At 43.7% G+C, this 13,933-nt stretch overlaps 1 protein-coding gene across 1 annotated transcript in view; it reads right to left on the reverse strand.

Annotated features, from left to right (window-relative positions):
- Positions 1 to 3,115: 3,115 nt before the first annotated feature.
- NALF1 (NALCN channel auxiliary factor 1) overlaps positions 3,116 to 13,933 on the reverse strand; it is a 602,338-nt gene continuing 591,520 nt past the window's right edge. The window contains exon 3 of the mRNA XM_047756407.1: positions 3,116 to 3,989. Within this exon, the coding sequence (XP_047612363.1) occupies positions 3,700 to 3,989 (290 nt within the window). The 3' untranslated portion in view covers positions 3,116 to 3,699. The remainder of the gene's footprint in view (positions 3,990 to 13,933) is intronic.

The following is a 13,933-nucleotide window of genomic DNA, read 5'->3' on the forward strand; positions in this document are numbered from 1 at the left end:
ATTAACACGTGCAGAATCACAGGCATGTCGTCAGATGGGAAACCCATTACAGGTGATGGATGGTGGTAATGAGCCTTGCGCATCGACGGGTGTGTGTCGACTCTGGGCAGGAGCCATGCACTACTTGTTTCTCTAGCCGACTGCAGGGAACGTGCTTTAGTTGACGGTGTCAGGGGAGATATTGTGAGGAAGTGGTAACAGACTTTCAATAATAAACACGAAGCACAGAGATCGTTCCCACACGAGGGTAAATGCATCTGGCAAGAAAAAACCCCTAGAATTAGAAGATTCCAGGGCTGGTTGACTTGACCTTCTCCTTCCCTGCCCACCACCCCTCCCTCATCTAAATGAGACTTTCACATTTAAAATCCTGCACTGTTTCTCCCAGCTCCTGAACGTATCTTTTGGACGGCTTACCGCTCATGTGGGGGGGGGGGGGCGGTTCCCTCTTTCATCTGTCTTTCTTCCCCAAATAAAGCTAAAACATTTGCACATGGAACTGCCCATCCCCCCGACGGTAGCAAAGACCCTTAATCAGTGGCAAAAACTACCAAGAGAAAATAAAACTATTGGTTTTTTTTTTTTGTCTTTTGTCTTTTTTGTTGTTGTTGTTGTTGTTGCTATTTCTTGGGCCACTCCCGCGGCATATGGAGGTTCCCAGGCTAGGGGTTGAATCGGAGCTGTAGCCACTGGCCTACGCCAGAGCCACAGCAACGCGGGATCCGAGCCGTGGCTGCAACCTACACCACAGCTCACGGCAACGCCGGATCGTTAACCCACTGAGCAGGGGCAGGGATCGAACCCGAGACCTCATGGTTCCTAGTCGGATTCGTTAACCACTGCGCCACGACGGGAACTCCTTCTATTGGTTTTTTTTGCTTTGTTTTTTGGTGACATCCACAGCACACGAAAGTTCTCGGGCCAGGGATTGGATCTGCACCACGCCAGTGACAACGTGAATCCTTAACCCACAGCACTAGCAGGGAACTTGGAAACTTTTTTTTTTTTTGTCCTTTTACTTGTTCTAGGGCTGTTCTCAAGGCACATGGAGGTTCCCAGGCTAGGGGTCTAATTGGAGCTACAGCTGCCGGCCTGCACCACAGCCACAGCAACGCAGGATCCGAGCCGCGTCTGTGACCTACACCACAGCTCACGGCAACACCGGGTCCTTAACCCACCGAGCAAGGCCAGGGATCGAACCCGCAACCCCATGGCTCCCAGTCGGATTGCTAACCACTGAGCCATGACGGGAACTCTGGAAACTCTATTGTTAAGTGATGACTCTTTGTCATCATTTTGCCCACTGTCTAGAAAGAGTTACTTTGGGTCATACCAGTGACAGCGGGTGGAACGTGCATCTGTACTGTGTCATTTTCCTGAAGAAAATGGAAAGGCCTCTGGCACGAAGAGAGCCATGAGGAATATTGAGGAAAAGGACAGTGGAAGGGCCTTTGCCCAGCAGAGCAGGATGAATGTCAAGACACTTTCTCTGGTCACAGATCTTGAAGTTGGTAAGAGACCAGCCAGAAACGAGCTCACCTGCTAAGCTTCCCCCACCCCTCCTCCTCCCGGCACTGCTCCTCTAAGCGCTCCCAACCCCTGTCCCCAGAAACGGCACCATTATTTCCACAAATAAAAGATACTCTGCCTTTGTGTGTGCCTGTGAGAATGTGTGTTTGCATTTGCATAAAAAACCATTTTCAAAAAAGGAACAAAAGCTGGAGATGTTTGCATTTTTGGTGGTTTTTTTTTTTTTTTTCTGTATTTGCGCAGACCATTTAAGGATTTTCAGTCTCAACAAAACACTATTAAAACAAAGAATCTAGTAAAATATTTGTGCATGTACTGCTAAACCATTCTAGCAATTTTATTAAGCAATACCTTTATTATTTTTGAATATTCTTAACAGACTGGAACAAAACAGGGTTTTTTTATTCAAAACAAAATATGCATACTTGTACGCGTGTTGCAGAGTTAGGAATGATGCAGAGATTAAAGTTTGTTTGAACAAAAACAAATGCCTGGGGGAATTTCATAGCTACAAACTTAAGAACTAAATTTTGTTCGCTAAGAGGACCTCTCTCTTCCACAGTTTTCCCCATCGCCCAGCTACAAAGCAAACATACCTGGAGTGCAGTTCCCAAGTGTAGTGAGAGAATAGTAAGGAATGTGAAGTGGGTTTTTTTTGTAATTATTTGTTTTGTTTGTTTGTTTTAAAAACAGCCCTTATTAACTCTTCTTTCCACTGATTCTACTGTAAACTCATAAAAGCCTTTTTTTTTTTTTGTAAGAAAGCAAATTCATAGACACTCAGCGGGTGAAATGGCCCCACAAGAAGAAAAGATAGAGCGATCAGCTTTCTCTTCTTGTCTTCAATTATCTAGAGCATGTGAGAGTGATACAGTTTTTGCACTTGAATGAAAATGGCTAACCTATTTTTTGAAAAGAAGTTCTTTTTGATAATGCAAAGTTGCATACCTTTTATACCTGGAGTAAATAAAAACCGTATGTGGGAGAATACTGGGGTAGAATGGTCCAGATTCTGTATGCTGCAGGTGTTTTGAGCACTTCCGCTGTTCCCTCCACAATAGAGGAGGAAAAAGAAGTCCAGATTTGCATCCTGAGTCCCCTGTTCCAGTGACAATGGCCAGAAAGCCCTCCTGTATTCCTGCACCTGAACTGAAATCCCAAGGAAAGCCCAGCACCCGTGGGCTTAAGGGCAGGACTCCTCACCTTCTCACTTCCCCTTCCTGGCTGGCTGCTCCCAGCCACAGACCAGGGGAAGGCCTGGGCCCTCGGAGGGGAAGCTGGACCAACTGAGTTCATGGTAGTTTTCTTAGCTTTTGATTTCAACATAAAGATGAACCAACGGATTCCACCTGCTATGGAGAGCACTTATTTGTCAGCTAGAAAGGGCCCCCCCCCGTTCTGCTCTGTTGCAAGTTTGTGCAACAGCGGCTCAGAGGCCCAGCAGAGCGTGCACAGCGCCCACTCACGGCGGCGACAAGGACAGAAGCAAGCGGATGTCATGTGCTGGGGAGGGAGGCCAGGGTGGGCGGGAAGGGTGTGGGTTCCATAGGCAGAAGGGGAGTTTTTTTATTTTTATTTTTTGTTGTTTTTTTTTCTTTTTTTGGTCTTTTTTACTTTTTATGATTTTTTTTTGTTGTTGTTGTTTTTTGCTATACCGCGAGGTCATAGCTGTCATTCCGCTAATAGAAACTGACAGGACATGAAACAGAACTATCTGATGAACACACACGATGACTAGAAATATATATATCTAGAGAGAGAGAAAGAGAGAGACAGTGAAAAGACTTAGTTTACCTCTGAGAAACCGTCCCCCCAAATAAATCCTGTATTAACAAGTGCAAAAACGAAACAAACAGATAAACTCAAATCAAAAGGAAAGCAACTAAAACCTTCAAACATTAAAACACAGTGTATAAAATGGTGTGAGAAATTGAAGTCACTTCCCAGCCTTTTAGTCCATAAAAAGCTGTGTGTGTGTGTGTGTGTGCGTGCGTGCGTGTGTGTGTGTGTGTGTGTGTGTCCGTGTTTGGATTCACGCTCCTCTCTTAGTTCTGCCTCCAGGCCCCGCAGGCAGGGGTGGGCAGGTGGGAGCACCCAGGCTGTGACGTGGGACAGCAGCGCGCGGCGCGGCGGCGGCGGGCGGGCCGGATGCTCCGGGGTCCCAGGTCCCTACTCCTCGCTGGCCGAGCGCTCCTCCAGCGCCTGGATGCCGCCGAGGCCCAGCGCCGTGGCGTTGTGCGCGGCCGAGGCCGTGAGGACCGTGTGCAGGAGGATCAGCACGAGGACGCACAGTCTGAGTCTGCTGGGGCACAGTCTGGTGGCCGAGGAGGCTGGGGGCGACGTCCTGGGGCAGGGGCCGCCTCTGTCCACCCGCCCAGCGGAGGGGTGGCGGGGGGTTGCTTCTCTCCTGACGTCACAGCATTCTGGTTCATCATTGGTTAGGAAGGTTTCGTAGAGCCCTGGGGGGTGAAGAGAGGGCACCGTTACAAGGAAAGGGCGATGCGGGCCAGGACGCTCAGAGCAGAGAGGGCCGCTCTTGCTTGAGCATCTGAGCCACCACCTCTTAGAGCAGGTCAACGCTTGTGAAGGAAAGTCAAGTGCATACAGTCTGGGTCAGCAGTCAACCGTGCTCTCCAACCAGGGCGTTTTCGTGCCTCGCTGTGCTCTTTTTGTCCTCTGGGTGGTCAGACTATGAAAGTTCTGGGCTGGGATGAACACGGAATGAAAGGTATCATCAGGGCAAAGTCAGAACCTGAGGTTCTGGGTCAGCTGGGGGACCAGGAACCTTCAGCCACCTTTTTTCTCCCCTTTAACTGGAATGTGACTAACTGATGCAGTGCATAACGTGATTGATACCAACTAGTCAAGCTTTAGCTTCTTTAGCCTATTTCCCTTATGAAACAAACAACCGATCATGACACCAGAACTACAGGAACCGTGCTGCTAATCACGTCCTCTCCCGACCTCACCTGGTCTGCCCTTCTTGGTGAATGGACTTCTCCATCTGCACATCCGATGGGTGACCGTGTCCTTTGGAAAGATGTCTCTTATGCTTCCATTTGCTAGTCTATTGATGACTGCCTAGACTGAAGCCTTTAGTGTCTCTTGCCTGGGCCCCTGGAGGAAGCATCTGTGACATTCTTGTCTCGTCCCAGTGCTCCATCGTCACCCTTCGGGGAATGTCCTTCTAGCTCACTCTCTTACTTTCCCTCTCCTTTTTTTCCTTCCCTTGTTCACAGAATCTCTTCTTTCTCTTTTCTCTTCTTCCTCTAAAAATACACACTGTTCTTATTTTATTTTATTTTATTTTTTAGGGCCACATCTGCAGCATACGGAAGTTCCCAGGCTAGGGGTAGAATTAGAATTGCAGCTGCTGACCTACGCCACAGCCACAGCAACATGGGATCCGAGCACCATATCTGCGACCTACACCACAGCTCAGGGCAACACCGGATCCTTAACCCACTGAGCAAGGCCAGGGATCAAACCTGCAACCTCATGGATACTAGGTGGGTTGTTACCACTGAGCCACAGCAGGAAGTCTAACACACTGTTCTTATTTTTAAATTGATCAATGGATATTTTGGAAACTTTCAAACTGGTGAAAAAGGATAAAACAACTGACTATAATCTTTTCAACCTTGTTTCTTGCTATATTATATACAATATTTCTACATGGCTTCTTGAGCCATTTTGTATCTTTTTCTTTTTGTTTTTGTTTTTTTGGTCTTTTTTTAAGACCCCACTGGCAGCATATGGAGGTTCCCAGGCTAGGGGTTCAATAGGAGCTGCAGCCGCCGGCCTACACCACAGCCACAGCAATGTGGGATCTGAGCCGAGTCTGCAGCCTCCACCACAGCTCACAGCAACGCCAGATCCTTAACCCACTGATGGAGGCCAGGGATTGAACCCTTGGCCTCTTGGATGCTAGTCGGGTTCGATAACTGCTGAGCCACGTCGGGAACTCTTTTTTTTTTTTTTTTTTGACTGAAACATCTCATAAAAGCTTGAAGTTTCTACACAAGTTTACTGTGTTACTCTCAAGTTTGAAAAACTTAAAGATGATGGGTAGTTCTGAGGATTGGATAAGATTCTGCACATAAAGTGCTCGGCTCAGTGCCTGGTACAGAAAAATAACTTGAAAATTTTGGCTCCTGTGAATTATAATCACCACTGACAGTGTCGCAGTGAGTCCTCCTAACCTGGGAGATCTGGATTAATCTCCTTGCCTTTCTTCCTCCAGGCCCTGCTCAGTTCCAGACACCTGAACTGCTGCCCTTTCTTAGAACACGTGACTCTCACCCACACTGTGCCACCACCAAGCTGCCTTTTCTTTCTGGAATTTTATCTCAATGCATAGGTGGGAACTTTCATTTCTCCTTCAAGTTCTGCTCACGTGGCATTCCAGGTGCGAAGCCTGTATGCACCTTCCTGGGCTACCAGGGCTCTTTGTGTAATTCTTCAATACAACAATTATTGTTTTTTTCTTTTGCTTACGATTGCTCATTTTCATGTCAGTTTCCCTATTTATGCGTCACCTTAAGAGCAAGAACTATATAGTATCAACCTTGCGTTCCCACGTTCCCAATATGTGGAGAAATTCCTGAACAAAAGAGATACTTAACGAGATGTGTTACAGGAATAAACTCAATATATATGTATTTAATAAAAGTCTATTAAATAATATATTAGACACTGCAATCGTTAGTTTCTTTAAAAAAATGACCAAGATATCCTTATAATGATGCTTACAATATTCATTTCTTCTTAGGCATTCAAAGGTAAACTTCACCTTCGCCTAGGTAGAATATGGAAAAAAAAACTGAATTAATGAGGTCTGCAGCTCCGTCATTTTTATTGTATGATATTTTCTTTTCTCAAATAAGATTCCTCACTGGTAGACGAATCATTTATTGGAGTATACGTTTTCCCAAATTCTATTCTACAAAGAAGAGAGTTTATGGTTAAGAGCAAAACAACACAAATCTTAAGGTCATTTATTTAGATTAACCGTTTAGAATGGAAATCGTCAGAATATGCTTAACGCAGCATTCAAGTAAGAAGCTCTTCCAAAGCTGCTCAGAAGCCAGATGGCTGATTTATCGCTAAAGGCATTTCAGAAAAAATAAAGCAATTCATTCAGGCCAATAAACATACTCTTCTTTTGGACGAAAAAATCAATACTTTTCCCCTTGTCCATCTTTTTCATAAGAATTTTTATTTGGAGTTACACATGCATATTAATAATCAAATAATTTTACAAGGTATTTTACAAAAAAAAAAAAAAAAGCCCTCAATCTCCCCCATCCCAAACTCTTCCTTCTCAGAGGCATATACCGAACCTTTTCTTTGTTTCTGCATTACCTCTGTTTCTGTAAATAACCTGTTTTATGCTTGTCTTGATTTTTCATTTTTTATCCTTGTCTGTATTTGTCCCCCTTGCTGGCAGGACATGTGAGGTTAACCTCCGTTCTTCTCGCTCTCCAGCCCACATGCAACCCCCATTCGTCCGTGGCAGTAAGTTCCTCCGTGTTCCTTGATAAGATGTAAAACAATTCGCAACTCAGCCGTTCACCAAGCTTTTCACTTGCTCTTCCCAAGTCACTGTTTTCCTGGCGCTAATAACTAGCTCAGAGTTTTCTGCGTACTTTCCAAGTCAACACCCAATGCTCGGCCAGCTGTTTCAGTTGAGTCAGACATCCTATCAGTTTTATTTTCCTGAAGAAATAACTCCTGGAGTCTTTCACCATCTGGACCGGTTGCTTTTATCCCTGGGGCATAGTCTCTGGCCTGAAAACACCCACAAACCCTCCTCGTTGGGATGCTGGCTGCCTCCCTTCTGTGGATTTTCCGTGTCTGGTTGGTAGACTGGCAGCTAGTATTTTCGGAAGGACCTGGGAGTAACGTCTGAGAATCTCTGTGCCTAAAAATGTGTTTACTCCACCTCACATTTGATTGGTTGTTTTGCCAAGTATGAAACTCTGGGTTAGAAATTCTTACCCTTCAGATTTAGTTGAGCATTACTCTCATATTTAGTTGTGGAACCTCTGGGAGCTGTTCTTTCCATATCCTCATCTCATCATCCTTATTCATCACTTCATCCTTGCTCTGCTTTCTGGGGGATTTGGTGCGCTTTACCACACCATAATTTTATTGAGTTTTTCTTTTTCCATCACATTTTAATTTGCAAGAGCTCTTTTATATACTCTGCATTTTTTTTTGAAGTGACTATTCTCATCTCATAGTTGCAATGTATTCTTTTATCACTCTGAGATTTTTACAGCACTTTTATTTCCTTCCTACAAGCATTCTGTTTTCTCTAGCTAGCTTTTTTCTTCTTTGTTGGTTTGTCTCGTATTTTTTACGTGGGGAGCCCTTCTGACGTCTGTCACCCAGTCCACAAGCTTCAACCATCTCCAAAATATAGTTCCCCTCCCAGGAAGAAAGATGTTAGTGCTTGTCTCTGGAGATGGAAGCCTGGGCTGTGGAGATGGGGTCGCTTCGTACATAGGCTTCCATCCAGTCCTTTTCACGTTGCCACCTCCTCCTAAGTATCATGCTGTCAATTCCTGTGTCTGGATAGAGTCTTGGATGTAAATCCGGTTGACTCTTCCTCTCTTGCTGCCTCAGTGCTCGCTTTTCTAGGTATTTTCTATTTTTTTAAAAGGTTTAAATGATACACGTAAGCCATCTAGAATAATTCCTAGCATATAGTAAAATCTCACATAATAATACCTGTGCCTCTTATCAGTTGGGATAAAACATAGAATCAGAATTTATTATTAGGAAGGGTTTCAAAGACCATCTAATTTAAATTATTTTCTGTTTTCGGTTAGCCTAAGCTACTCACAGAAAAACCTATTTTTCACAGCTCAAAACAATATTCTAGAATAGCCAGTATAAATAATATCTAAGTACAGGAAAGTCTAAGGAAATCCTGAAAAAAAAAAAAAACCCATATGATTTCAATATAATCCTTCGTTATCTCAGTAATGTACATTTTATCATCTTTAAATCCAGGAATATGAGATTCATTTTTTAAATATTTGAACCTTACTGTACATTAGCTTCCTGGACACTTAAGTTTAGAAATCAGTATTGTCAAAAGAAGGGGGAGAATGACCCTAAATCTGACTTCATTAGGATGAGAAAAAAAATGAGAAGAAACTGTGGAATTTATTTTCTCAATCTTCTATTACCACAGACACGTACTTATGGGTAGACCCTGTTGTATTGTACTCTGCTTTACTATGATTTATATATTCCTTTTTTTTTTTTTAACAAATTGAAGGTTTGTGGTGATTCCATGTCCAGCAAGTCTAAGGTGCCATTTTTCCAACAACATTTGCCCGTTTTTGTGTCTCTGTGTCACATATTGGTTCTGCTCACAGTACGACAGAGTTTGCATTATTATTACATACTCATCGGTGATCAGTGATCTTCGATGCTATTATTATAACTGTGTCGTGGACCCGCAAACCGTGCCCTTGTGTGATTGGCAAGTCAACGGACACAGGCCGTGACTGTCCTGGCTGCCCCGACTGCCCTACTGACGGGCCAGTCCCAGTCTCTCCCCCTGTCCTCAGGCCTCCCTCTTCCCCGAGACACAACAATGTGGAAACTGGGCCTGTTCACAGGCCTAACGTGGCCTCTGAGGGTTCAAATGAAAGGAGTCACAGGTCTTTCACTTTAAATCAAAAGCTAGGAACGATTAAGCTTAGTGGGGAAGGTATGTTGAAAGCTGAGACAGGCTGAAACCTAGGCCTCTTGTGTCACACGGTCAGGCTGTGAGCGCAAAGAAACAGAGGACGGGGAGAACCCGCTAGGGGTCTGGGTGGAGGATGAGACCAGCCGAGAACCCGCTAGGGGTCTGGGTGGACGATGAGACCAGCCGAGAACCCGCTAGGGGTCTGGGTGGACGATCAGACCAGTCGCCACATTCTATTAAGCCAAAGCCTCCTCCAGAGCAAAGCCCCAAAGCTCCTTCCTTCTCCGAAGGCGGAGAGGCTGAGGAAGCTGTAGAAGGAAAGCGTGACGCCGGCAGAGGTTGGCTCATGGCTTGAAGGAAAAAAGCCATCTCTACAACGTAAAGGTTCAAGGCGAAGCAGCACGTGCTGATGCAGAAGCTGTAAGGAGTAAGCCAGAAGACCCGGCTAAGAGGATCAGTGGAGATGGCTGCACAGGTTTTCAACACAGACGAAACAGCCTCCTATTGGAGAAAGATGCTGTTAAGACGTGCATAGCCAGGGAGGAGAAGTTGATGCCGTTAAGCTTCAAAGGATAGGAAGACTCTCTTGTTAGGGTCTAACACAACCGGGGACTTTAAATCGAAGCCAGTGCTCGTTTACTATTTCTAAAATCCTTAAGAAATAAGCTAACTCTCCTCTGCTTACGCTGTTAGCGGAACGACAAAGCCTGCACACAGCACATATGTTTACAGCGTGGTTTACTGAATATTTTTAAGCCCCGTTGTTGAGACCTACTGCTCAGAAAGATTCCTTCCAAGCCGGACCGGCTCATTGACTACACACCTGATGGCGCAAGAGCTCCGGTGAACCATGAGGTGGATGTTATTTCCGTGTCTGCTGACACAGTATCAATTCCGCAGCGCATGTATCAAGGAGTAATTTTGACTTTCAAGTCTTATTATTTGAAAAAATTCATTTCATAAGCCTGCGGCTGCCATGGATGCTGACTCCTCTGATGGATCTGGGCAAAGTCAATTGAAAACCTTCTGGAAGGGGTTCACCACTAGAGATGCCATTAAACACATTGCTGATTCTTGGGAAGAGGTCAAAGTACCAACATTAATACGAAGTTGGAAGAAGTTAATTCCAACCCTCACAGAGGACTTGAGGGGTTTAATATTTCAGTGGAGGAAGTAACTGCAGATGTGGCGGAAATAGCTAGAGAGCTAGAATTAGAAGTGGGGCCTGAAGATGTGGCTGAATTGCTGCAATTTCATCATAAAACTTGAAAGGATGAGGAGTTGCTTCCTGTGGACGGACAAAGTGGTTGGATGTTATCTCTGCATTTTAGCACCTTTGCTATATAGCTTTGTCCGTTATTTTAATTTGTCTTAATTTTAAAGAATTTTCTCTGTATTCTCTAAGAGTTTCCCAATGATTGGAAAGGAGAGTTCGACCTATTTATGTTTATTGTTGGATCTATAATGCTTGGTCTTGCCTTCATCTTCATATAATAACATTTCTAAGCATTTAAAATGTTTCTTTACCATTCCCTTTGTTTTCTATAATTTGCTGTGTGAATTTATGGAAATGACTGTCTTTTCATAATTTGTTAAATATGTGCAGTTATTAATTCTACTAAAACTTACCTTAAAAAAAATCACATGCACTTCAGCAAATCTGCTTAATTATCAGGATCATTGATGAGGAAAGTTAACACAATTTGACTTCCTTCAACTCTTTACCCCTCATTATTCATTGATTGGTTGGTTCTAATCAGATGTTTGAAACTTATTATTGTCAAAACATTTATTCATTTTATATCTTGCCTCTCAATAAATATGCATAATATTTGTTTTATATCTATCCTATTCAGGGGTTGTTTGGTTGCAATTAATAGGAACTTACTGAGTTAACTGAGGCCAAGCAAAAGAAGACAAAACAAAAAAACCAGGAACAGATCATGGGAGGAATCTGAGAAAAACTCAAGCCTAATCCATGAGATACCAGGCTGAGTGCACATGAGGAACTAAATTACAAAAGGACTAATTACATCAGAACCTGGTACACTCGCTACAGCCCAGGAATGACCTGTTTCCTGCTGCACACCTCCCTCGTCTCTCCTAGCCTTGGCGGACAAGTCTTTGGGCTTTTTCATGGATACAGGCATACAGGAATTCACTGCTTTGCTCTCTGGGTTCAAGTCATTGGCGACTGACTGGAATTTGCTGAGTCCCAAAGTCATACTCCTGACACATCTCACTGGTCCCCGCTGGTCTCACCGCCACACCAGAGTCCCATAGAACAAACACAGCTGGGTGTGTTGGCGCCCTCTCTTTGAAGGAAAAATGGGAAGACAGTGTTTTTCTTTCTGGTCAAATGTATTTTCCACCTTGGAGGTTACAGGCAATTTTCTTCATCCTCAAAATTCAAGACTGTTTGGAACTTGATCTAATTTCCTTAATTTTCACCAGCATGGGGAGAACCACCTTATTTTTTACTGTATTTATTTATTTATCTATTTATTGGTTGCACCCGTGGCATATGGAAGTTCCCAGGCCAGGGACCGAATCTGAGCCATAGCTGTGACCTATACCACAGCTGTGGCAATGACAGATCCGTAACCCACTGCACCACAGTGGTACCTCCTGGAAAGAAACACTTCAATTAGCCAATGAGAGCATCCCTAAGCTCAGGGAAAATATTTCCTAGTTTTTCTTTGGTCGTTTTTTTCTTTAGTTTTCTGTGTGTTGTGTTTTCAATTTATCACATTTCCTCTCATCATTTTTAGAGTCTTGGTCCCACCTTGGACTTGGCCTCTGCCTTATTCAAGCTTAAGCTTAGCCTCCACTTTGCTTGGTCCAACTGGCTGATACTATACATCTATAACATAGTTGCCGTTTTTTGTTGCCCTGCAAAATGTGTATATTTTAATTTAAATTCATTGTTATGTTTGCAGGCTTCCCAGCCAAATTTCCTTTTCATTTTTCTCCCGTTGTTTTAAAGAGTCTATATGTTCTTGAATTTTATGAAGAACAGATGCTGTCTAAAATTACCTTCGTAGTAACGTTTCTCAAATATACGCTGTCATTCTGCCTCTCGAACTCCATCTTCCTTCTTTTATGGTAACGTATTATTTTATTAAGTCATATCTCATTTTCTCTGCGCTAAAAGTTGAGTAGACTCTTCTCCAAATAAGTCTCAAAGACCTAAATCCTGCTATTGCAGAAGGTGGATTTGGAAATAGGGACTTAGGAGACTTATGCAAGGGAAGGTGGGAACACTGCCAAGTCCTGCTGGGCAGGGGGGGGGGGGGTGTCTCCATAATCCAGGATGACTTTCGGTGGTTTTTATTTTCGCTTTTTGGTGTGTTTCTATGTTGTCAGCGATTTTCTTCATAATCCAATACCACACTTTCATATGCCTATTTCTTTGGTCATTTTAGACCATATATAACTATTCTCAGCTGAGAAAGTTGAGTAAGTTCAGGTCACTACAATTCTCTCCTATCCCTTTCATCAGCCATTGCTTTTGTTCTAAACTGTGGTTACATTTTCCTACATGGTTTTGTTTTGTATGTTAATTTTGAAGATTGAAAATAAGAGAAGAATTCTTAGAGTTCACTTCATTACAGCAATATTATTCAAAGTATTTTAAATATCAGGCAAAATAGATGATTGCTTTTTATACTTTATTAATTCATAAAAATCATGAAAATTTTAGATAGCCGTATATTTGATTTATCAATATCTTATACATATTTATTTTTGAGATTCCAGTTGCCTTTCATTCTTCATATGACCAGGAAGAACTGTGTGCCTTCCTCCCTATGCCACCAGAATCACAACAATCTCAGTGTTCCAATATGAACGGATTATTTCTGATGCACATGTACGATCTTACACTTTATTTATTTTTTTATTTTTTGTCTTTTGTCTTTTTTGTTGTTGTTGTTGTTGTTGCTATTTCTTGGGCCGCTCCCGCGGCATATGGAGGTTCCCAGGCTAGGGGTTGAATCGGAGCTGTAGCCGCCGGCCTACGCCAGAGCCACAGCAACGCGGGATCCGAGCCGCGTCTGCAACCTACAGCACAGCTCACGGCAACGCCGGATCGTTAACCCACTGAGCAAGGGCAGGGACCGAACCCGCAACCTCATGGTTCCTAGTCGGATTCGTTAACCACTGCGCCACGACGGGAACTCCGATCTTACACTTTATTTCACTCAACCGCCAACACGGAGATCCTACTCACCCTCTCTCTTGCATTACTCTTTTGTTCTTGAGTAAAACTACAAATAATTCCTCAGATGGGATATGTGGAAGGTAAACTTTCAAGAGTACACATATTTAATGGAAACATTTCCCCATTTGAAAGACTGGGTGTGGGATCCCAGATTCACAATCTTTTTCTTCTGATAACGTTGGAGGCATTACTTGTGTCCCAGAGTTCGGTGCCATGGGGGAAAATGCTGATTGGATTTGTCTCCTGTTGATGATGCAACAAATTACCACAAATCAAGGGGCTGAAACCAGCACTCAAGTCATTTATTCAAGGTTCTGTAGGTCGCTGTCTAGAAGGGTTGGCTGGTTCCTCTGCTTGGTGTTCACAAGGCCAAGATCAAGATGCTGGCAGGGCTGAGCTTTCTTCCGTCTCTAGGGAAGAATTCACTTCTCAGCTCCTTCAGTCTTCTGGCAGAGGTTGGTTCTCTGGGCTTG

Source organism: Phacochoerus africanus, chromosome 13 (genome assembly GCF_016906955.1).
Source record: "Phacochoerus africanus isolate WHEZ1 chromosome 13, ROS_Pafr_v1, whole genome shotgun sequence".
NCBI lineage: Eukaryota > Metazoa > Chordata > Mammalia > Artiodactyla > Suidae > Phacochoerus > Phacochoerus africanus.